We start from the raw sequence: 24,455 nt of genomic DNA, 5'->3' as shown, positions 1-24,455 counted from the left end.
GTTTGTTTTATTTATTACTTAAAAATAGTTACTTATAAAATAAAATACTTTTGAATAATATATATACGTGTGATGGGTTGGCACGCTTTTGATAAAGATAACAAATAATTAGGCAGCCATTAGCCACAACCTGCCTAATTTTGTCTTCTTCTTCACATTTTTTTTTTTAATTTGCATGAAAAAGTTGGGTATGAGAGGAGCTTTTCCACCCTAAAAGGACTTTGACCTTTAAATCAGTTCTTATTATTCTTCTACTTCCTTATTCTGCATATTCCTTAGCCCTAGAGCTTCTCCTTTTTTTATTTATTTATTTTATGTATTCATCCTTTCTTTGTCAAAATTCTTCGCAAACCACGCACAAATCTATTCACTTGCATAAAAAAAAAAGATTTTTATAAAATTTTTTATTGGACAAAGTCAAAATTCTGTTGTAAGATTATTTTTTTAAGGATCTTTCATAAAAATTCATTAAAAAAATAAAACTGAAAATGCTTTACATCAAAAATGAAAAAAAAATTTCGTCTCCAATGAAAACGTATAAATGCTGTTGAATTTCATTTAAATAATTTAACTTTAAGATGTTAGTTTTGTTGAGATTTTATAAAAAATCTGATAGAATTTTATAGAAAATTCGATATAGTTTTATCAAAAATTTATTAAAATTCTTATAAAAAATTATCAATTTTTTTTTTTGAAATTCTATCTTGAGATTTAGACAAAAGTAATAAAAAACTGTTAAAACTTCACGTACAATAATAAACGGTTTCATAAATTGTTGAAATTTTATTAGAATAAAGTAAATCCAGAAAATTATATCAAAGTCTGTACACTTACACTATGACTTAGAAGAATGAACAAAGTATCAATATAATGTAAATACCAGGATGCAGTACGTTACTTAAATATGTAGGTGCATTTTAATAAAAATTACGTAGAAAGCAGAATCATATATAATTGAAAATGAGTAAATTATGGTTAAAGTGTAATACATATTGAAACATTTTTTTAAAAAATTGCAAAATTTATAATATTTGGATTAAATTTGGTAATCTTTCCGTTAAAACAAAATGATCAAACCAAAAAACAAACTACTACAGTTGTTTGATATCTTTTTCAGAGATTCAATTAAAATTAAAGTAAAAATAGGGAAAATTTAGCAGTCTTTTCTTTCCTTGAACATGTTCAATGGCAGTGAGATGAAAAATAAGAGAAGATGGAAAGAACATAAAAGAGGAAAAGGAGTGGGATCAGTTTAGTTTGAGGAGACGTTCAATCATTTGATCCCTCCCTCTGTTTTCCTCTCTCTCTCTTGGCTTTGCTCGTTTGCTTTTCTTTCTTTTTTTTATAGCAATAAAAAAAACCGCCCACGCAGCACACTTTCAAAAGGCCCTCCTCCTCCTCCTCCCGGCTTCTTCTTATTTATTTAGTTTTTTTGTAAAGCAAAAGACCCAAAGAAAAGCAAAAGCAGAGGAACAGAGGGAAAAAGCGCCAACACCATATCACACAAACAAAAATCACAAATCATCTTTCCATTCCCACCAAAAAGCAAAGCCAAAGCAGAAAACACACCCCATTAAGCAAGCTCAAAAGCAATAAAAATGCAAAGCCGAAGCCAAACCATAACCATCAAAATCCCACCTCTTACATACCCTTCATTCCCATCCCTCCTTTCCTTTTCAGAGCTACAGAAAACATGTCAAATGAGATTGTTCCTGTTGATCCCATCTTTGACGAAGAGCCAAAGCCCAACAAACAACCAACCATTAGCCATGGAGAAGAAGAAGAAAGTAAGGGAGTTACAAGGTCACTTACTGACGGTGAAAGTAGTAGTAGTCGCAGTGGTCGGTATGTTTCTGAAATGTTTAACAGTGAAAGATTGCCTCCTACTTTGTCTTCTGAAATTCAAAGGTTTCTTAGAGTTGCTAACATGTTGGAATGGAAAGCTCCCCGTGTTGCTTATCTTTGTAAGTCGTTTCTTTATTTTCAATGTCTTTGTTTTTTTTTTTTACTGGTTTTAGGTTGAACCAGGACTCAGAAAAATTATAGTTATAGTTTGCTAACGGGAAGTTTGAGTTTTGAGGCTTGGGAATTCTAGTGATTTAGGGGGTTATGTTTAGCCAAAATGTGTTGAGCAGTTGTTCTTTCTCGTCAAATCCTTCTCAAGTATTGCCAAGTCAATTAGTTTTTGATTGGATGGCTTTTATTCAATATGAGTGTGAACAATTGAAAGTTTATCCTTTCAATTACATGGAGTATAAAAGGAAAAATTTTGGGAATGAAACAATTAGAAGGCTACTAATTGAGCTCTCTAATGGAGGCTGTTGTTTTTCCTGGTGCTGGCATGCTAAACCTGAGGTGTTTAAAATTGTTACTTTATTTCTTTACCCTCATTTTAATACCTTTTGCACTGTAACTGAATAAAGGAGACTAAACAAGCTACCACACCTTTGTGGTATGGAAACCTTCATGTTCTAGTCCTTGGAGTTCTTTTATGGTTTGTCATGTTAGTTTAAGTGCTAATTTTTAATTTTATTGTTATAAAAAACAAATGCATAAATCAGTTAGAGAACAGCTCTGTTTGGCTAATTCTAATGCCGCTTGAAATCCAACACTAATTATGTGGCTTTCTGGGTCAGGTCGCTTTCATGCTTTTGAAATAGCGCATAACTTGGACCGTAATTCAACAGGAAGGGGTGTTCGACAGTTTAAAACTTTACTTCTTGAGCGGCTTGAACGTGTAAGAACTAAGATTGAAGTTTATCATCAAAACTTAAATTTGAAATGTTGGTTATTTAGGTGGTTTTTTCATATTGATTGGGAAGACAGGAGACTAAAGTGATTGTTAGTCACTTATATGTTCAGTCAGGACGCTATCATGTGCCTTGGTTCTCCTTTGCATTATTCTTCCTCAATTCCCATGACCTTCTATACGTACATTTCTTTGAGCTTCACCATGCCATTCTCTTCACAATGATCCCTGAATTTCTGTTTTTTCCCCAGAATTCTTTCTCGCTATAATATTATTTAGGTTGTTATCCTACGTAGTCTGGTAAAATTTCCTGTTATTAGATCTGATTTTTTCATACTATCTTTATTTGTATTTTAAGGTTTTTCCATTTTTGAGACAAATGGAATACTGATTGTGTATATTTATGTCAACTAATTTATACCTTGTTTTACCTTTTATAGCTCTTCTACATGCACATGTACTCATTACATTCTTATTTAATTACAGTTTTACTTTCTTGTCCTTGTTTTTTGTTTCAGCTTAACCCATTTGCCGTAACTTTAGCTAAAATTCATGTTTCTTACCTTATCTTCATACTTTCATTGTAAGCAGAAGCATAATTTTGAGTTAGAATAGCACAGGCATAATAATCTCTATAATCCATTTTGATATGTAATTCTAGTATTTTAGTTTTCTTAAGTGCGTTTACACAACTTATGTCTATCTAGATTGTTGTTTCATGAATTTCACATCCTTTTTTTGTGCTATAAATGTAGAAGAAATGTCAATAAACTTGTTTTAGTTGAATGGGGTATGTTCTGCTTCCTCCATTGTCGATCTCTGAATACTAGCTTGTAGAGAGGCAAGAGAGGAGTGGACAATGTAACTCACTACATTAATCCTAGATCCCCTTGACTGGAGAAAAAGATGAGGTATGTATAGTGTCATGGAAGGTGGCATCCTCCAATAGGAAGGTGAAATGTCAATACAATTACAAGAAATTTATGAACTTGGAGGAACAACATGGTGCTGAGGATGAGGCTTTGTGTGTATTTGAGCTTTATAGAAAAGGTTAATCAATTAGTCCCTTAGAAGCCTTAGTAGTGCCACTCTAAGCGTTCCAAGCCAAATCTCTCTAAAGCATCCCATCATATAAGGTTAATTTAGGATGCTGCCACTAGCTGCCAAATAAGTCTCATACCATAAATTATAGACTATGATGAAAAGCTTTGAGGCGAATTAAGGTGCAAACCTGCATATGACAACATGGCCAGAAAACAAAGAAATTGATTAGTACAAAATAATTATGATGAGAAATAAATGAATTTAATTAGAAAAATAATGACAGTGGTGAAAATGACTAAATGATAATAATTAGAGTCAGGTTCATGTGCATTTCCTCCATGATCAGTCTTCAGTTACTACCCATGCATTGCTTTTTCCATAGCATTTCATTTTGCCATGTTCATTGCATGAATTTCCCTGTCTCTATTCATATTCTTTTCCTAGCATGGCCCTTTGGGATTTTTAACCCCTTGTTGCTTTCTTCCTTTATTTAATTTATTGTTCCTTGCATGCTCTATGTGATTGATAGGATGAAGAAATTACCAAAACAACAAGGCAGGAGCAGAGTGACTTACGAGAACTTAAACGTGTTTATGATGAAAGCAGGGGATATATTAACCAGCATGCTGGAGCATTTGATTTCGAAAATAGGTAATAATGCTTAATATTTTGGATATTCTATTGGCTTTTGCTCTGCTCAACTTTTTGGATTGCAATCTATGTCCTCTACTTGAACTTAATTTGTGGTTTTTTTCTTAATTAGTCATGGAGAGAAGTTGATAGATGCATGTATAATTGCTTCAGTGTTGTACGAAGTATTAAAGACAGTTACAGCTGGTCCTCAGGTTCTATTTTCTCTTCTTATATTTTAGCCTTCCTGCCACATTTTTTTTGGGTACATTTCTTACCACAGTATTTTGCAATAGCAGGATTTTGTTACTATACTTGTCATCTTATGTTATATCTCTTTTTTCCTTTGAAGGCCCTTGCTGACAGAGATAGCATCCAAGCTAAATCAGAGTTGTTTGCATACAACATTCTGCCACTTGATCACGGAGGTATTCAGCATGCAATTATGAAATTCCCTGAGGTCTGATGCTGCATGAATAAACTCTGATATTTTTTCTCAATATTTTAATCTGTAAGAGGTAGTTGTCACATGATTTTCCAAAAACTCCAGCACCTGTTTCCTCTGCTGTTGAGCCTTTGTATTGCTACAGCTGGAGAAACTGGTCGAATGTGCTGTGAATTTTTCTGTGTCCTTTTATATTCATGTTAACATTTGCTTGAATGGAATAGATTTGTTGACAAATTAATGAACTGTTGCAGATTAAAGCTGCTATTGCAGTGGTTCGTAATGTCCGTGGTTTACCATCAGCCCAAAACTTTCAGAAACGTGGGGCTTTCTTGGATTTGTTTGAATTTCTTCAGTATTCTTTTGGGTTCCAGGTATTCTAAATATCCTTTTTCGTTTTTCTCCCTCTTTCTTTGACTGAACAAAATAATCTGTCATGTGAGGACATATGAAATTTAACAGTTATGAAATAGTGGCCTTTGTGTTCCATCTAATCCATTGAAGACTTGCATTAAATTCATATTATGTGTCTTTTTCCAGAAAGAAAATGTAGCCAACCAGAGGGAACATCTTGTTTTACTTCTTGCTAATGTCCTTGTTCGGCAACCTCAGAAGCAATTGTCTACCTTGAAGGTGTTTTAGCTTCTTCACTTCCTTTTTTTTTCAATTTTTTTATTTTTATTTTGAACTTAAAAGTTCTTTGCATTTGACATGCATGTTATCATGGCAGCTAGTTGACGCAGCTATTGATGAGCAAATGAGAAAGTTTTTCAAAAATTATACAAACTGGTGCAAATTTTTGGGCAGAAAAAGCAGCATTAGGTAAGAGCGTGAATCAAATTTCTGATTTTTCTCTTTAATTTTCTATCTTTCCATCTTATGCTGGCAACCAGTGTATTTTTCTTCTGTTTGTATTATCTGTTATAAATTTCTGTCCATCTCTTTGCCATTGATTTATTCTATCTCTTTGTTGCACTTTTTTTTTTCCCTTTCATTACTACCTTTTTCTTTTGTTGGTACATAGTGAATAAATCTTAGGGGATAGAGAGGATTTGAACCTTAGACCTCAACCCTCGTATGAAGGGTAACTGCTAGGCCAGGCCTAGGTTTCATACTCCCTTTAATCTGAACATTTGTACTGATTCTTTTTTAATTTTAAGATTTTCATACAACTGGATAATTTGTTCTTGCAGATTGCCTTGTGTCAATCAAGAAGCCCAGCAATATAAAATTCTATATATAGGGCTTTATCTTCTTATTTGGGGAGAGGCTGCAAACTTGCGATTTATGCCAGAATGTCTTTGCTATATTTTTCACCATGTAAGCTCAAACATTTGGTTCTGTTGATTAATTCCTTATGGCTTCCTCTAACTTGGGGTTTATATTTTGTCTTAAGTTTGCTGTCACAAAGAACATGGTATAATGCGCTTATGGTTCTTATGTATAGAGAGCATAAACTATGACAGTGAAAGACTTACAGATCATTGCAGATGCCTTGAAAATGCAGGAGTTTGAAAACAATTTAAACATTAAGGGAGAATGGATCCATGATGCACACTTCATTGCTTATTGTGAGGAAACCATTTGATGGTCTTTTTTTTTTTGGTGGGAATAACGTCTATTCTTTTTTTTTTTTTCTATCCAGATAAAAAAGTGAGGAAACCTACAATTTCTTAGTAATGCCTGCACATGCGGGTCATAATGATAAGAAAATTGCTAAACATCTTATTTTGGTAGGTTTGAGTGGGAATGAGTTCAATTCAAAGCTTATGATTTGGAGAAGTCTTTTGATCTGGTCCCAATAAAAAATCTGAAGCAAAGGGCTAGAAGGCCCAAAAAGACAGTTGATGGTGTAAAAAGAGAAAGAAAAGCAGTGCTCGACACTGAAGAGATGGATCTCTTATATTTTAATATAGTGATTTCTCCAAGGATGTTGAAAGAGAAACCCACTTTATCATAAATCATATCAGGCATTAATCTAGGTCCTTGGTTTCTAGTCTGAATGGAGGTTTTTTATTTGTTTCCTCGGAGGTAAAAATTTTCTAGTCAATAAGAGATAATATAATTCTTCATGTTGAAATGTATGCAATCAATTGCTTTTGTAGTCAAAGTAAGATCATTGCTTCTAGACTTGAAAGTGACATATTGCTGTGGGTAACCATGAATGAAACTACCTTTACTCAAAGGTTAATCTTGCTCTGGCACCACTGGTGTTATGAATTAATTCATCAATTCATGGAATGTTTTCTTTGTTCATTTGGTTTGTTGTTTAGTATATTTCAAAATAGGAGAATAAGATGTAATTTGTGTTAATTTCTGTACTAGTAAATCTACATTAATACAAGAAAGAATTGTTACATATGTTTCTCTTTTCCTCCCTTCTCTGGTTCAAATTCCAATTTCCATAATTCTGGAAGAGCTATAACCATCTCACTTTATCAACTTCAAATATGACTATCACATATCTTCTCTTACCCCTTTAGGAAATTTAAAATTGGAAGTATTAGGAGAGCAAGTTGGTCATGTAAAAATCTGCTCCTTTAAATTTTTGGCTGGTTGGTTATTTGTACTTGTACAGGAAATTTTGACTCTTGTAAATCGTCAATCTGTTCTGTTTTTCTTTTATGTTTTATTCCATTTAAATGATCTGTGAGCTGTAGACTGTTATGGAATAGGATCATGTCAGTCATCAGTCATCAGCAGATGCAATATTAAACCTGTAAACTTAACTTTGGGTTCGAAATAATTTGGTGATTTGCATGAGCATTTACTTTTAACATTTTATCAAACACAAAACATGAACAGCTGGGTGAAATTTTTGATACTTTCATATTAAGGTTTTGAATTTTAAATCTGATTCTCTTGCATGCCTATTTGTTGTTGTATTTTTATGGTCAGTAAGTGATCGCCAGACAGTATATAAAAGTGTATTTTGTGTTATTGCAATTTTTTACTAGTTTATGACATCATTTGCTGCTTTACTTCAGATGGCATGTGAATTGCATGGTATGTTAACTGGTGCTGTTAGCATGACAACTGGTGATACAGTCATGCCAGCATATGGAGGAAGCCGTGAGTCTTTCCTCAGCAATGTGGTTACCCCCATATACAGAGTCATATATGAGGTATTGCTTAGTTTAATCCCATCCTTCGAATTCTCTTTAATAAGTATCTAATGCTGTTGTCAAAAACTGAAGGAAGCTGAGAAGAACAAAAGTGGAACAGCTGACCATTCTACATGGAGGAACTATGATGACCTAAATGAGTTTTTCTGGTTAGGTTTCTATTTCATTTTCATTTTATATTGAACTTCTGCTTTGGCTTGTCTGCCAAATTATTATTTCGAGAAGTTAAGACATTGGGTAATCATAACTGCCAATATTTCTTCAGGTCTCCTGATTGTTTCCTAATAGGTTGGCCCATGCGTCTGGAACATGATTTTTTCTGTACGCAGTCTCCTAAGAAGCAAAAATTTAAGATTTCTAGGACTGCTAAAGAAAAGAGGAAGGTAAAAGGAAATGAAGATGAAGAACAGGGGTTAAATGATGTAAGTGACCCTCACTATGAATGATTAAAATATAAAATAGTTACCTAACAATAATGTAAAAGTATACTATCCATCTCTACCTGCTAAAATTTGTGTCACAGCTGTCTTCTTCTTTTTAGCCTGTGGAAGATACTTGCATACTGTTGTTATTCAAGTTCTTAGTTGGCAGATCATTGCGTTGACTTTAAAAGGCCATAAACACAAATATACTAACTGTAATGGGTCACCTTTTATTGCATGTATTGATGTTATCCCTCCAAGTTGTTTGTTTGTTGATGTTGGGATTTAATTATTTGGACAGTGAGCAAAGGAAAAACAAAGTTGGGGGGGGAGGTGTGTGTGGAGAATGTACTTGCTTTTTGATGCTGTGAAGAACTTCACAAAGAGCCAGCATTCTACATCTTTTTAGATTGGAAAGTTTGTGAAGTAACTTGGGAGTGAGTCATTAGTTTGATAATCTTGATGATGTAAAAATGCTTCTTAATCAAAATCTAGTCGGAGGTGCATTGAAATGCCTCTTATTCAAATGTAACTATGCAGAAAGAGAACTGGAAATTCTGACATCAATCTTCTAGATTGTTTTCATATAATATATATGCACGTGCACATTCACACACAAGCATTTACATGTGTATCCTTGTAAGTAGTGAATTTATTACAAAGTCACTAATCTCATTGAGGGTATTAGTTTGGACCATATATTTTAATGTGTGACATGTAATTTGTCTTACATGATTAAAAGGAGTAGGCAAAGAAAGATTGTCTGATTATTTGGTGCAGGAGAAAATCCTGAAAATGGCTTCATATTAGTCGAGCTGTATTGTTCTTGACTTACAATACTCTCATCTCTCTTCTTGTCTCTCTCTATCTCTGTCACCCTTCCTCCCTCCCTCTGTCTGTCTTCCTCTTGCACTTTTAGCACAATGAATATGGAGATCATGACTTTATGCTTGAATACAAAACTAATATATTCTAGGCTTCCAGCTGCAAGGCCGTAACTGCTCCATATTTGATATGTGCCCATCATTTTTGCTGATGTGCCTCTTGCTCTCCACAGGTAACTTTGGAGGAGATTCGTGAACCAATATGGTTAGGGAAGTCAAATTTTGTAGAGATCCGTTCTTTTTGGCAAATTTTTAGGAGCTTTGATAGGATGTGGAGCTTTTTTATACTATCCCTTCAGGTTTGTTTACCAGATGACTGTTACCTGTAATGTATATTCTGGGTTGGGGTCATCATCTCTGCTTCCTTTTCAGGCGATGATAATTATGGCTTGCCATGATGTTGGATCCCCACTTCAAGTGCTTGATGCAGTAATAATGGAGGACATAATGAGCATCTTCATTACATCTGCAATGCTTAAGCTCATACAAGGTATGAGTTAAAATAGCTTAGCATACATAAGTAATAAACAAGGAAATTACCTGTTCTGGAGAGGACATTAAACAAAAGATCTCTCTCTCTCTCTATCTCTTTTGTATCACACTCTAATAATTTTCCAGTGAGGCAGAAAAGAAACTTAAATGATCATGATGTAGTACAGCAAGTTAATTATTTGTTTTCCTGAAAAATGGATTAAGTATGTCATTTGATTGGAGAATTTTTAGGTGTCAGCTAATACATACACATATACACTCATACATACAAACATATATGTATACAAACCTATATATGTGTGTGTATATTCCTAATAGCACTCAATTTTTTTGCTATATCTATTTTTTTTATTGTCCCTCATTTCAAGTAACAGCAGTCTCTCTCTCTCTGCAAACCTTATGCACATGTACAGTACAAAAATATGTTCACAAATACGTTCATCAGATCTATGATGAATATGTATGAAAAGAATGTTAACCTTATACAGCTTTGGGCTTGCAGCAATTCTTGATATTATTTTCACATGGAAAGCAAGAAACACAATGGAGTTGTCTCAAAAACGGAGACAAGTGCTAAGGCTTGCTATTGCAGTGATATGGACCATTGTTCTTCCTGTCTATTATGCTCGTTCTAGGAGAAAATATACTTGTTATTCTGCACAATATGGAAGCTGGCTTGGAGAATGGTGCTATTCCTCCTTTATGGTTGCTGTAGCAATATACTTAATGACTAATGCAGTTGACCTGGTGTTATTTTTTGTTCCTGCTGTTAGCAAGTACATAGAAATCTCACATTGGTGCATGTGCAAAACCATGTTAAGGTGGATACAGGTAAATACTATTCCTTCTGTAATTCTTCTTTTCAGTCAAAACTTGTATTTTTATATTGAATAGCCAGCATGCTGTTGTTAGCTAGCAATACCAACTATGAAGACCACTATAATAATAATGCCTATTATGGATTGTTCATTCCTATTACATATGTAAAACATGAATTATAAGCTTATTAAGCCATACCAAAATTATTGTTTGAAAATCGCTCCAAAATAAGTACTATAGTTAAGTAAACAATACACTGAATTATTTATTGAACATGTTAATTTCCTTGTCAATGTACCAGCATATGGACAAATTGATGCTCAACAAAGATCTAATATGTTGCTAAAACAAAGTAAAAAGCTCTTGTTTCTGTTTCTGTTGAAAAACTTTTTTGATTAATTATTACTAATGATGAGAAACCTTGTTTTCTTGAAGGATAAAATGGCCTCTTAAAAAAAATTGAAAAGAAAAATTCGTTCTTGATCTTGAACAGCACTCATTCCACTTGAATATTATATGGAGCTCACATGGACCCCACACCCATGAATGGTTGAGATTATATAATTGTATACAATTATTTGTCGTTTAAAGTTTATTTGCATTAAGGTTAGACATATTACATCATGTTGCAGCAGTCTTCTCTCTCTCTCCCTCCACATTCTTGGATAAAGAGAAGACTTAAAGTTATAGAATCCTTAAAGAGAGAGGAAGAATTGCAAAAAGGACATATTGGAAGGTACAGAAAACTATTAATGAAAAGAAAAGGAGCTAATTCCTTTGTATTTGGTCCTTTTAAAATGTGTGCAATCTTCAACAACTTTTAATAACATCTGTACTCTTTTGTTTTAGAAAGCAAGACATTCTAATGGCCATAGTTTCTAAACATTTTTCATATTTCTAAAAGGACTGAAATTCTTTTAACTGGATACATGCCATAATCAGTTTGAATGTGATATAAAATTCAGTGGAGTTCTAAATAATCCTTGCTTCATAAATACCTGCGTACTGTTATTGTTCAGTTATTTGAATCATAGCAAGAATTTGGCACACTGGTACTGTCAATAGGTACTATACTTAATTGCTGTATTTACCAATGTAAATCATTGTCAAGTGCTGGTTAGATGAAAAAATGGTTGTTTCTTTGCTAGGAAAAGATATGCACGAATGATGACTTTAACTTTCTTTTGCTTTATTTATTTATTTACCATATTTTCCCTTTCATAATTGTCCTGTATTTCAAGTAAACTTTCATCTAGACAGTTGATACCTTCATTTTCATTAATTAATCATAGATTTTTGTGGAACAATGCTAACATTTTAAAACCAAATGAAAGGTATTTATCCCAAAAAAAAAAAATTAAAAGTACCTATAGGCTTTTATGTTTAGCTTATATTTCATGCTATTTTCTTTTTTGGTACATTTTCTCATCTTTAACCTTATTGCTTATTGGTCTTAAACTTGGAAAACATTGGTTAAGTTTCTTTTCGCTTTGTAGCCTAGACTATATGTTGGGCGGGGAATGCAGGAGACCCAAGTTTCACTTTTCAAGTATGACCTATATTACCATAGTGAAGCTTTATAAGTATCTGGTTTCTTTAAGAAAAAAAAAAAATCACCCCTAATGCTTGTCTTTTTATTATAGGTATACATTTTTTTGGATATTAGTGCTGTCAACCAAGTTAGTGTTCAGCTACAGTTTCGAGGTGAGCAACAATGTAACTGCTTATTCTGTGTTATGAAATTATGATACCATGAAATGCAAATATGTGATTGTCTTGCGGAACTATTTGGTAAATAATCACTTTTTTGATAAAGTTGGGAGATTCTAGGCACAAAGAGTTATTTAGAATGCTGTAACTGTTTAACTAGATAGACACAATTAACATAGGAAGAAATAGCATCTCTCAAACAGTCAGCTATAGTTCTATAGTGAAAAGATATTATATAATATTAAATTAAAAAATGAAAGCTGCAGTGCTACATAAAGTGCTACATTTATTTCTGACCACATAATCAAAAAACTATTCTTAAGATACTTTTGTATTGTACAAAACGTATTTAGACTCACATTTCTTTTGGAATAACACAATCAAGCTAATAGTTAGGAAATTCTTATGGCATGACATACGCTAGTCCTGATTGATGAAACTGCTGCGATTGGTTGGACAGATTTTCTTTTTCTCTTTTCCTTATTGGGCTACCAGTTACTGGTTAAAGATTAAAGCTAATATCCTTGTGCCGTGACTAGCACTGTGTCAGTCATAAGTTAGTCTTCTGCACTATTGCACCTTTTCAGTTTGTATTGGCCTAAGCCATTTGATTCATTAGTGATTGTTGTAAAATGTCAAAGGATTTTTTTTTTCATTGCAGAATTTATTTGATGAAGGTGAAGTTAGAAATAAAAAACAAAAATTATTAAAGAAATCAGTATTTAATTCTGACTAGATGGTCCTTTTTTGTTGTGATGTATAAACCTAAAGCGCTTAGTAAACAAGTGTTCTTTCTAAGTTTGATTGCGGTTAGAAATGTGCACTTGTGAGCCAACTTTTTAATTCTTACTGCTTAATTGAACAATGTAGATAAAACCCCTAATAGCACCAACGAGACAAATTATGAAAATTGGTGTGCAAATATATGATTGGCATGAGCTTTTCCCCAAAGGTATTTTTCAACTCTTTGTCCTTTTGTCTTTTAAGAGTCACATTTGAGTTACATTTGTAATCAGAAATATTTGTATTCTCTTCTAGTCAGGAGTAATGCTGGTGCTATTGTGGCCGTGTGGGCTCCCATAATTGTCGTAAGTTTCTGCCCAAAGATTGGCAACTTTCACTTTAAATTAGGAAGGTTGAGCTTGGCTGAATCTTGTTTCCAATAAGTAAACATATTGCATATCTACATAAAAAAGACCAGGCATCCACCTGATCTCAGCATTGGCAATGAGAAACTAAGTTAATAATGCACATATTTTCTGTAATGAATTTGAAAAGAAAAAGCAAAGTTGAAATGCAGTTTCTACTAATGAATGAGTTCTTGGTGCATAATTTACTTTGTTCAATAACATAATTTGAAAAGAAAAAGAAAAGTTGAAATTGCAGATTTAACTAATGAATCAGTTCTTCGATCATAATTACTTTGTTCAATGATTTCTTTTAATCCTTAACATTCATATACTGTTTCAAAATTATCTCAGGTATATTTCATGGACACACAGATCTGGTATTCTGTTTATTGTACAGTCTGTGGAGGACTTTATGGCATTTTGCATCATCTTGGTGAGGTATGACCTTATTTTCTTTCATAAGCAGCATAGCACTAGACTAACTCCACTTGTTATGTAGATCCGGACATTAGGAATGCTGAGAAGTAGATTTCACTCGTTGCCTTCTGCATTCAAACTTTGTCTTATCCCACCACCATCAAAAAAAGGCCAAAAGAGTAGAACAAAGAGTTTCTTCCAGAACATATTTTGCAAGGTATAAGATCCAGAACTTGGAATATCATTGATAGACGATAAGAGGGTCTTGTATTCTCCCTTTCTGATATTTAACTGATGTTTGCTCAGGTGTCTCAAAGTGAAGCTTTAGATCAGAAGTTTGTTCTAGTCTGGAACCAAATTATCAGTACTTTTAGATCAGAAGACTTGATAAGCAACAGGTTGATTATTTCTGTTGCTTAAGTGTTCTTCAAGGATATATATAAGTAATTAACTCAGATATTTCTTTTCTTGACAGGGAAATGGATTTGATGATGATTCCTACATCAGGGTTATTCCCTGGAATTATTCGTTGGCCTATCTTCCTTCTTGCAAATAAGGTATGGTTTTTCGTTTTGAAAGTATTGTATTTTTGTCTCATCATCAGTATTCCTCCTTGACATTGTTCCCTCCTCCTGTTAGTTTTCGACAGCACTGAGCATTGCAAGAGATTTTGTGGGGAAGGACAAGAAGCTTTTTAGAAAGATTAGAAAGGATGAGTACATGTACTCTGCTTTAAAGGAGTGCTATGTGTCAGTGAAGAGCATCCTTGAAATTCTTATTGTTGGTGATCTGGAAAAGAGGTAGGAAGAACATTATGTATATATGTATATTCTTTTGTATGACATTCTTGGTGCGGACAAACAAAATGTTCCAATCTTGTTTTTTCTTGGTAGGCAGATAAATTTGGAATTATGGACTTCTAAGTGCTTCTGAATTTTAGCTTGTCCTGGTGTTGTTAACCTGTGGTATTTCTTGTTTAGGGTTGTATTCAATATCGTGAATGAAATTGAAGGGAGTATTAAAGAATCAAGTTTTCTCCAGGATTTTAAGATGAGTGAGCTCCCAGCTCTACAAGTTAAATTTGTTGAGTTGCTTGAATTGCTAGTAAGTGTTACACTGCTAAAGCTAAATTGCAAATAATTCTTTCTTTTCATTTTTCCCTAACAAATCTCATAACATGGCCATGGCATAACATAAGGTTGAGGGAGATAAAAACCAACATGATAAAGTTGTGGAAGTTCTCCAAGATATCTTTGAGCTTGTAACAAATGATATGATGGCAAATGGCCACAGGTTATAATGCTTGGACTCTTTTCTTATTCCATTTCTGAGAGATAAATTCTAGTTCTTAACCTCTTTGAAATTCATCTTTAAATGCATGTAGAGTATTGGATTTGCTAGAATCCTCCCAAGAAACTGTGCATGATATGACTGCTTCCCCTAGAAGGGTTGAACGACAGTTATTTGAATCTGCTGCTGGCAAGACTTCTATCTATTTTCCCTTGCCAGACGATGGCACTTTGAATGAACAGGTAAATGCTCTGTCTCTCTTCCCGTCCTTTTAGTTAGTGGCATTTCCAGTTTGCCAATATAATATCAGTCTCAAAGGATCAAAATACTGCTTTGATGTGGCTATTTGTTTAGCAAGATTGGTGTCTGTATTTTTATTATACACATGCATGGAACAGGTGTTCATGCATGTGCATAGACACAGATGTGCACCCATGTTATGTATTTATAGTAGAATAAGTTTGTATACTAATTTAGGCAAATATGCAGCCATTCAGGCTTGTAATTTTGAAAAATATACTTACAAAAACATTTAAATCTTTATTTGGCAGATAAAGCGTTTGCATTTATTGCTTACTATCAAAGATAAGGCAATGGACATACCTGCAAACTTAGATGCTCGAAGGCGTATATCATTCTTTGCTACTTCCCTCTTTATGGATATGCCTAGTGCGCCCGAAGTACGCAAGATGTTGTCTTTCAGGTTGAATTGTCTTCTCCTGTCACTATTTTTCTCTTGGTAAAGATACTAAGTTTGTATATTTATTTTCACTAAGTTGTCTATTTGGTTCTGATTGATTATAGTCTTTTAATTTTTTAGGATTGGGGCACTGTGTTCAGCCTAACCATGCTATGTGTCATGCAAAATGAATCGTGAATAACATAAACTCACAATTGGAAATAGACATAGGTAGATTATTAATTTTGATAGATGTACTTGGAATACTTGATTTAATTTGATTTTTATATTGCTAAGACTCAGATTCAAGTGTTGGATCTTGGTATGCATCTGAGATGGGTTTTTCAATTCTTCATGAGCTTTTCCTTATATTTGGAGCATCATATTATATGCATGTAAATTTTGAAGCTTCCAATATGTCTTCAAGTATTTTAGGAAAAAATGAAGTTAGAGAAAGATAGTTTAAATTCAATTCTCTTGGCTTTGTGATTATACTTACCAATTATTGACAGTTTCAAGTACAGCACTTAGATGTAAACAGTATCATGGTATCCTCTTCATCTTCAAAAGTTTACTCTTCCATTAAGCTTTTTCCATTAATTGTACTTTTCTTGTGTTACTCTGTTATTACATTAGCAATATTTCTACATGAATTTTTACTAATAATAACTTTCTTTATGGTGCTGTTAGAAAAGAAAAAGATGCCAAGTTTTTGTTGTTTGTATTAATATTTTATCCATGTATTTTATTTCTAATTTTTGCTGATATTAGCTACTTGCATGCATATCGTGATGGCAATTTTTATTGTAATAATCACTATTACTTTACAACCTTGCATAATATCAGCATTAATTTCTTTAAAAGGCATATGGTCGACCTGTTATATCAATTAACTGTATGTAGATCATATCTGAACCAACAGTGTTATAACCCCGCATTACATGGAGGATATCAATTTTTCGATGAAGGAGCTACAATCAAGCAAAGGACAAGTTTCTATCATCTTCTATATGCAAAACATATTTCCAGGTAGTTAAATATTATCTATGTAGTAATTCTTATCAGTATCTGTTTGGGTACAGCTACAAATGCCTAGCATTTTCCTTCTATTTTCTTAGATGAGTGGAAAAACTTTTTGGAGCGTATGGGGTATCAAAACTTGAATGAACTGATTGACGAGAGCAAGGAGGAAGAAATTAGAAATTGGGCTTCTTTTCGAGGCCAAACACTAAGCAGAACAGGTGCTTGAAATTTCTTAGTAATATATATTAATTGGCTTGTAAGTGAACCTTAAATGCTTTGTAAATATGATCACTAATTTCTTTCTGTTCCTTTAACTATGACAGTTAGAGGAATGATGTACTATAGAGAAGCCTTAAAATTACAAGCACTCGTTGAAAAGCCTGAGAATAAAGGTTACTGATCCTCAACCTAATCAAATGCATTTAGCACCTCTGCTTGTGATTCAATGTTTAATATTTTTCTGTATCCCCAAGGATTTCTGATGTCATAAGATTATATATTGATGAGAATGGTTAAACTAATTAGCCTTTTCTGCCTTTCTTCTCTTCCACATGTCTAATTGTGTTACTCCAGACATTCTTGAGGATGCTATTGAAAGAAATAATCCCAAGTTATCTGCTGAATTAGATGCCTTAGCAGACATGAAATTCACATATGTTATCTCTTGTCAAATGTTTGGATCACAAAAATCTTCTGGAGACCCTCGTGCAGAAGACATAAAAGATTTGATGAGAAGGTAACTTCCCAAATACAGTAAAACTGTATAATTATTGAAGCATAAGAATTATATTAGACATCTAAATAATGAAATACATTGCTGATTGTAGGTATCCAGCTCTGCGTGTTGCATATATTGAAGAGAAAGAAGAAATAGTAGGAGATAAGCCTCAAAAGGTTTATTCTTCTGTATTGGCAAAAGCTGTGGGTAATTTTGACCAGGTATAAATCATGCAAGTTACTTTTTTTTTTGAAAATTAATGAAGTTCCAGAAAATTAAATTCAACCAATCTTATCTCCTAAGTATTAATTAATAATTACAACATCCTATGTTTTCGAGTAACATAGCAAACTGGAAAAAGAAAATTGTAGGGGGGGTATTACAGATGATATGGTGAGCAGGGGACTTGTTTAAGGTAACTCGCTGCCTCTAGGTGAGAGATGGTCATCATATTCATTAAGAACAGGACTCCAGTTGTCCCTTGGAGATCATTCAAGTTACTTTAATATTATAAAGTTCAATTTTGTTATTTTGGGGAGACTAACTTGAATATCATCTTCAACTTTTCTTGGAACCAAAACCAAACATATCTTTCTATGAGAGAAATATAGCATACTGATTGCATGAGTTGGATATGGAACTCAATTAAAAATCATAATGTGAGCAAAAGCTGTAAAGTATTTTATAAATACCTTTGCACTTTACTAAAATGATTCTACTTGTTGGTCAGAGCATTTTATTAACATGCTTTGCAAATTTACTTCTATTGATGATTATGTTCACATGTGTTCAAAGCAATTTCATACTGTGAGAAACCATAGAAGGATGAGAAATGTAATTGTAAAAATGGATTAAAAAAAAAATATCTCAGGTGTTTGTCTCCATTTCATGTTAGTCAACATGAGGTTGTACAGTGTTATAGATGTTACGTACTTTTAAATACCAATTAATTTTGACTGTTATCCCATCATTGATACTTGAAAGTGCAATGCATGTTTAGACTCCTTTTCTTTATCTCAAGTTTTCTCGTAATACGATTTTTTGTGTTCGGTGTTGTTAGTCTATCATGTAGCCATTTCTCATGTACAATGCATGCCGTCAAAGGATTAGTATATAATACAATGAAAAGTATCAGGAAATAGTTCTTCTTTTGAGATTACAATATAATAGTGAAAAAAGTAAAAATATAAAATACCATGTCAGTTTATTTACTAGCAATAATAGACTTAATAACATTCACAGTATTACATTGAAGGCATACTTGTCATATCTATGCTTAAAATTATATGATTATATGGATATTTATAATGTCACAATTCCTATTAACGTGCGACCTTTATCCCTATATTAAGGTGCTGTCTTGAAACTTATCTGATTAGTATTCATCTACAGGTGATATATCGCATAAAGCTTCCTGGTCCACCCATCATTGGCGAAGGGAAGCCTGAAAATCAAAATCATGCTATAATCTTCACACGTGGAGAAGCTCTCCAAACAATTGATATGAACCAAGTATGTCTTGCTCCAGTAGTTGAAATTTAATGCCTTGGATGCAGTTCTAGTCTCATGCTGATTCAATTTTACAGGACAATTATTTGGAAGAAGCTCTTAAAGTGAGAAATCTTCTGCAAGAATTTCTTCAGAACCATGGTCGGCGCCCTCCCACAATACTTGGTTTGAGGGAGCACATATTCACTGGAAGGTTTAATTTTTTGAACCCATAATTGATGATTCCTCATCTTGTGTCTGGATGAGTTATAACCTTTCAGCTGGGTAACTAACCTATAAAAACAAAACCAAAAGAGTCTAACTTCAAAGAAAGCATTATCTATTAAGAATCAGTCATTTGACCTATGACTTTATTTACTAGCTAATGAATAAATATTTTATAAAGATCAAGCAAGAATGAACAACAATCTAGCAATATGAGAAAGCTTGTGAACAGGGGAGGGCAAAAGTAATCTCTGAGAAACCAACTTTACAAGCATATCACATCAAAAAAGAAAAACTGGCAGTAAACTTAAAATAGACTATAGATATTAGATATTGGTTCAGGAATAAGTGGCTTTAGTTTTTAACAAATTTTCTACACAACATTGAACTACAACTTTATCTTGTTTATCTTGTAAAATAGTTCCTGTGCCCCCATAATTGCCTATGTTTCATTTGGTTCATGATATAAATTTCAAAATGATGATTTTTTGCTGTAATAACTGTAGGACAATCTAATGTGGATGGGAAAAGAATAGAAAAATCAGAGCAAAATCAGTCTTCAGCAAGGAGAAGAAAGAAACAGAGAGCTCTGCAAGACTGATTTTTCTGATATGAAAGAAATACATACATTCATTCTATGATCTAATCCCTTAAGTGCCATAAAAATTATGTTGATTCTAACTACAAGGACGGACTAATATAAATTCCAAGACAGATTTGGATTTCTGTTCATGAGTTATTCTTGTTTGACTGCAAGCTGGGATTGACTTAATATTTGGATGCTGCATCACAATCTTAAACAACAATTTTCTGTTGGAAACAATTGATGAAGTTGGCAAACCTTGCATAAAAAATCTGAGATATTGTTTTGCTTGTGCTTACCTAAATGGAAGAGCATCTTAAAAAAAGGACCATTGTTATGTGGCATAGTTAGCATTGAATCTTAGAATTAATGTTCATGTAAATTTTAAATAACCAAAATGTGGTATAGTGGCATAGTTGCCAAACCTATAAATTTATGATTGAATTATCATGAACACTTATTTGTTACGTATTTGTCTAGGAATCCATAATTCTTTTATGTGATAGTGAAAGGATATGCTTTTCTTAAAGACTGAAAATACATTTCTTTCAAACTGCAGTGTTTCTTCTTTGGCATGGTTTATGTCATATCAAGAAACCAGCTTTGTCACAATTGGCCAAAGGCTTCTTGCCAACCCTCTCAGGTAATTTGTGCCCTATTTCTGTTAGCAAATGCCTCGATCTCAGTAAATTATGGTACTTATAATGCACTGCATGTGTCTGTCTTGCATCAGGTATCATCTAACATTCCAGAATTCCATAAATTAGGGTTGACACATTTACTATTTTTGGGCAATCTTATCTTGGTTTTATAGTGTCTATGTTTGCGATGCCAGAGTTTTTGTTTTTATTAAATACACGAATGATTGACAGCCTCTTCCCCACCCTTAACACCCATCTATCCTTGGCTAAAGCAGGTTTTGATTCCAAAGTCCTTGGTAAAATTACTGAAGTACTTTACTATCTAAGCTATCCAGCATCTTTGTAATTCAATTATTTTGATGTTTCTTTATTATTCATGTTATGCTAAGGCTCAGATTGTTCCATTCTATAATTCTTTGATATCGACCAATGTGATCATTGCTTTAGTCATTCATTTCTGTTATTTTTTCCTTATATACAGGGTACGCTTCCACTATGGGCATCCAGATATATTTGATAGGGTGTTTCACATCACAAGAGGTGGCATAAGCAAAGCATCCAAAACAATCAACTTGAGTGAGGATGTTTTTGCCGGTAGGAATTTGTTACTTCAAATATTATATGCTGACCTTTTAATCATAATTGCTTTACACTTAAATATATTTGAATATCGTGTAGGATTTAACTCAACTTTACGACGGGGATGTATCACATATCATGAGTACCTGCAAGTTGGCAAAGGTCGTGATGTAGGCCTAAATCAAATCTCAAAGTTTGAAGCCAAAGTGGCTAATGGGAATAGTGAACAAACTTTAAGCCGTGACATACACCGTCTTGGACGTCAATTTGATTTTTTTCGGATGCTATCTTGTTACTTCACAACTATTGGATTTTACTTCAGTAGCTTGGTAATTCTTTCAAACTGAATTAGCTGATGTTTATGGTATTCAACCTTGATAAATTTAGTATATCTTCTTGGTAGTGAAAAAAAGTTTTAAATATAGTCTATGCTGAATCAAAACCACTGAAGCATCACATTACTGACCAAATATCTTGGAATGTATTTATGTAAAATACAATAGAAACAGACAAGTAAGGTTTATATAGGTGAAAACTGAAAAAAACACACAAGATGTTTATTAGTTTTATTAGTAATTTGTCCTTTCTATCAGCCAGTTATGCCTGGTTTGGTGATAAAAAGAATAAGGAAAGATGTTCATTATTTCACCAGTTGAGCTTTCTCGAGAAGCTTCTCATGTTTTATCATCTGATAAGTTACTGACCTCTTGGTATTGTTAATTTGCTATGCAGTAGAAATTACTTCTAGAGAATAGTAATATCATCTGTCTGAAAGGGTAGTCACTTGATGCTCCTTGATACATATTTGGTATGTCATTTGAAGGTGAACCTTTTGCCTTTGGAGGGTCTGAGTTTCAGAGACTTCCAAATGGATGCTGCCTGCATGTAAACCTTTGGATACAATCCTTTTAAGATTGAATTTAAGAATAAGAAAAGCATAGGACGGGTTTATCATGCAAGTTTCATCATATTTATATAGTTTATTTAACTAAAAACTCATTATTAATATATGGTTAGGGTTATCATAGGTTCAGTAGGTATTTAATAAGATTATCATTATTAATATATGCCTAAGGTTTTTTTTTAAGGTTCAATAGGTGTTTAAAATGTTTCTAAAAATATCTAATAATTTATTGGAAGCACCTCCAAATCTCTCTTGTAAATTTTTTTGTATAAATGTATACGTATTTAAATTATCAGATACTAATGTGAAAAAACCGGATGATTATCATAATTTGATATGGCTACAACTGGGAATGGACTGCCCTGGAGGCCTATCAAAATGATTGGAAATAATCATTGTGACTCTTAAGCTCCTGGTTCTATTTAAGCAAAACAGAAAGTAGTTCTGTTTAGTGTTGTGTGGAAATGTCAAATTGTTTGCAATGAATATAGTTAAATGATTTTTTCTACTAACTTAGAAGAGTTTATCCCTAGCTTTTCTGATATTTACCCTTCTCATTTTATGCTCTAATTCTGCTGTAAAAATCCAGATTTCAGTGATTGGAATTTACGTGTTCCTCTACGGACAGTTATACCTGGTTCTTAGTGGACTGCAAAAGGCACTCCTCCTCGAGGCTAGAATGCAAAACATAGAATCGTTGGAAACAGCTCTTGCTTCCCAATCATTTATCCAGCTTGGGCTTTTAACCGGCTTACCAATGGTGATGGAGATTGGACTTGAGAAAGGTTTTCTTACAGCCCTTAAAGATTTTGTTCTTATGCAACTGCAGCTTGCTGCTGTTTTTTTTACTTTTTCCCTTGGAACAAAAACCCATTATTATGGTCGCACAATTATGCATGGGGGAGCTAAATATATGCCTACTGGACGTAAGGTTGTGGTGTTTCATGCCAGCTTCACTGAGAACTACAGATTGTATTCACGAAGTCATTTTGTTAAAGGATTTGAACTATTGCTGCTGTTAGTTGTTTATGATTTGTTCAGGAGGTCCTACCAGAGCAGCATGGCATATGTATTAATCACTTACTCTGTTTGGTTCATGACCATAACTTGGTTATTTGCACCGTTTCTATTTAATCCTTCTGGATTCAGTTGGGACAAGATAGTAGATGATTGGAAAGGCTGGAATAAGTGGATCAAGGAGCAAGGGGGTATTGGAATTCAGCAGGATAAGAGTTGGCAGTCTTGGTGGAATGATGAACAGGCTCACCTTCGTCGTTCAGGATATGGTGCTAGATTGTTTGAAATACTTCTGTCTCTTCGGTTTTTCTTGTATCAATATGGCCTGGTCTATCATCTTGACATCTCCCAACAGAGCAAAAATTTTCTGGTTTATGTGCTTTCCTGGGTTGTTATTCTTGCAGTTTTCCTTACAGTTAAGGTAAATTCATTACTCTTTTCTTAATTTGAAAGTATAGTTTTGCACTTTTACCTAAACTATACACATCATGCAGCTTTGTACTACATGACACTGGTCAATTAACATCATTCAAATAATTTACTTTTCAACTGTCACTTCAATTTTCTCACTTGATACGAGCTTTATTTTGCAAAATCTGATTAATTATGAATTTTTGCACCAAAGCACCCTGTTCATTTTTCTGTTTAAAAAACTATAACATGATCTCCACATGATGTACAGGCAGTGAACATCGGAAGGCAACTGTTCAGCGCTAATTACCATCTGATGTTTAGGTTCTTTAAGGCATTCCTCTTCCTAAGTTGTTTTGCCATTGTAATTACTCTCTCCATCATCTGTGAACTATCTTTGAAGGATGTAATCATCTGCTGTCTAGCATTTCTGCCAACTGGATGGGGTTTGATACTGGTATGTTTAGATGAGTTTTTTCTCCCCCCTGATCTGTCTCAACTTCCCTGCTTTTCTCATATACCCTCTTATATTTTATTTTCTTCAGGTTGCTCAAGCTGTGAGGCCTATAATAGAAAAAACCGGATTCTGGCACTTCACCGAGGTCCTTGTTCAAGCATACGATTATGGAATGGGTTCGGTTCTGTTTGCACCAGTTGCTATTTTGGCATGGCTTCCGATCATCTCAGCATTCCAAACTCGATTTCTTTTCAATCAGGCTTTCAATAGGCATTTGCAAATCCAACCAATTCTGGCAGGGAAGAAAAAGCAGACATAATCTTTTGACACTGATAAGGGTTCTGGCATTTTATTTGTACAGTCAAAAAGTCTTTTTGACAAACTTTCATAGTAAAACAGCAAAAGATCTCAAAAACATACATGGTTGTAAATAACACTGATTCATTCAATTGCTGGTATAGAAATGCAAGTTAGAAATTTGAAGAAACTAAACCTGGCAAGCTGTTGTTTCCTGTTTGAAGTAATCCAGCTGAGCAGTAAGGGACCTAAACCTTTTGAAAATTAAAATTACCG

At 33.6% G+C, this 24,455-nt stretch overlaps 1 protein-coding gene across 5 annotated transcripts; it reads left to right on the top strand.

Moving 5' to 3' along the window:
• LOC18594484 (putative callose synthase 8) lies at window positions 1,267–24,374 on the top strand. Of its 5 annotated transcripts, none has more exons than XM_018124779.1 (41): window positions 1,268–1,964; window positions 2,637–2,737; window positions 4,323–4,444; window positions 4,557–4,638; window positions 4,776–4,883; window positions 5,123–5,242; window positions 5,409–5,501; window positions 5,599–5,690; window positions 6,062–6,188; window positions 7,856–7,993; window positions 8,066–8,142; window positions 8,259–8,415; window positions 9,473–9,598; window positions 9,672–9,789; window positions 10,294–10,622; window positions 12,107–12,159; window positions 12,254–12,314; window positions 13,191–13,272; window positions 13,359–13,408; window positions 13,802–13,888; window positions 13,950–14,084; window positions 14,174–14,265; window positions 14,343–14,424; window positions 14,507–14,667; window positions 14,848–14,971; window positions 15,066–15,160; window positions 15,252–15,399; window positions 15,709–15,860; window positions 16,759–16,865; window positions 16,955–17,077; window positions 17,183–17,251; window positions 17,433–17,595; window positions 17,687–17,798; window positions 18,970–19,089; window positions 19,164–19,279; window positions 20,433–20,516; window positions 20,996–21,108; window positions 21,193–21,422; window positions 22,587–23,435; window positions 23,697–23,882; window positions 23,971–24,374. In XM_018124779.1, exons 1-41 carry the CDS (start codon window positions 1,694–1,696, stop codon window positions 24,199–24,201), a joined length of 5,886 nt encoding a protein of 1,961 aa, XP_017980268.1. In that variant the 5' UTR covers window positions 1,268–1,693; the 3' UTR covers window positions 24,202–24,374. The 5 variants fall into 5 exon arrangements, with proteins under 5 accessions (XP_017980266.1, XP_017980268.1, XP_017980267.1 ...); XM_018124778.1 differs by having other exon boundaries at window positions 15,709–15,896; XM_018124777.1 differs by having other exon boundaries at window positions 1,267–1,964; window positions 20,996–21,422.

This window comes from Theobroma cacao, chromosome 7 (assembly GCF_000208745.1).
Source record: "Theobroma cacao cultivar B97-61/B2 chromosome 7, Criollo_cocoa_genome_V2, whole genome shotgun sequence".
Taxonomy (NCBI): Eukaryota; Viridiplantae; Streptophyta; class Magnoliopsida; order Malvales; family Malvaceae; genus Theobroma; species Theobroma cacao.
The sequence above is the reverse complement of the archived record's forward strand: the minus strand, read 5'-3'. Positions and strand labels throughout refer to the sequence as shown.

Excerpts from the sequence above, each read along its gene's own strand:
- LOC18594484 (XM_018124777.1), top strand. The coding sequence starts at position 1,694 with ATGTCAAATGAGATTGTTCCTGTTGATCCCATCTTTGACGAAGAGCCA. Across the intron at positions 4,884-5,122 it reads CAATTATGAAATTCCCTGAG|ATTAAAGCTGCTATTGCAGT; the intron begins GTCTGATGCTGC and ends GAACTGTTGCAG. Across the intron at positions 15,861-16,758 it reads CGCAAGATGTTGTCTTTCAG|TGTTATAACCCCGCATTACA; the intron begins GTTGAATTGTCT and ends CTGAACCAACAG.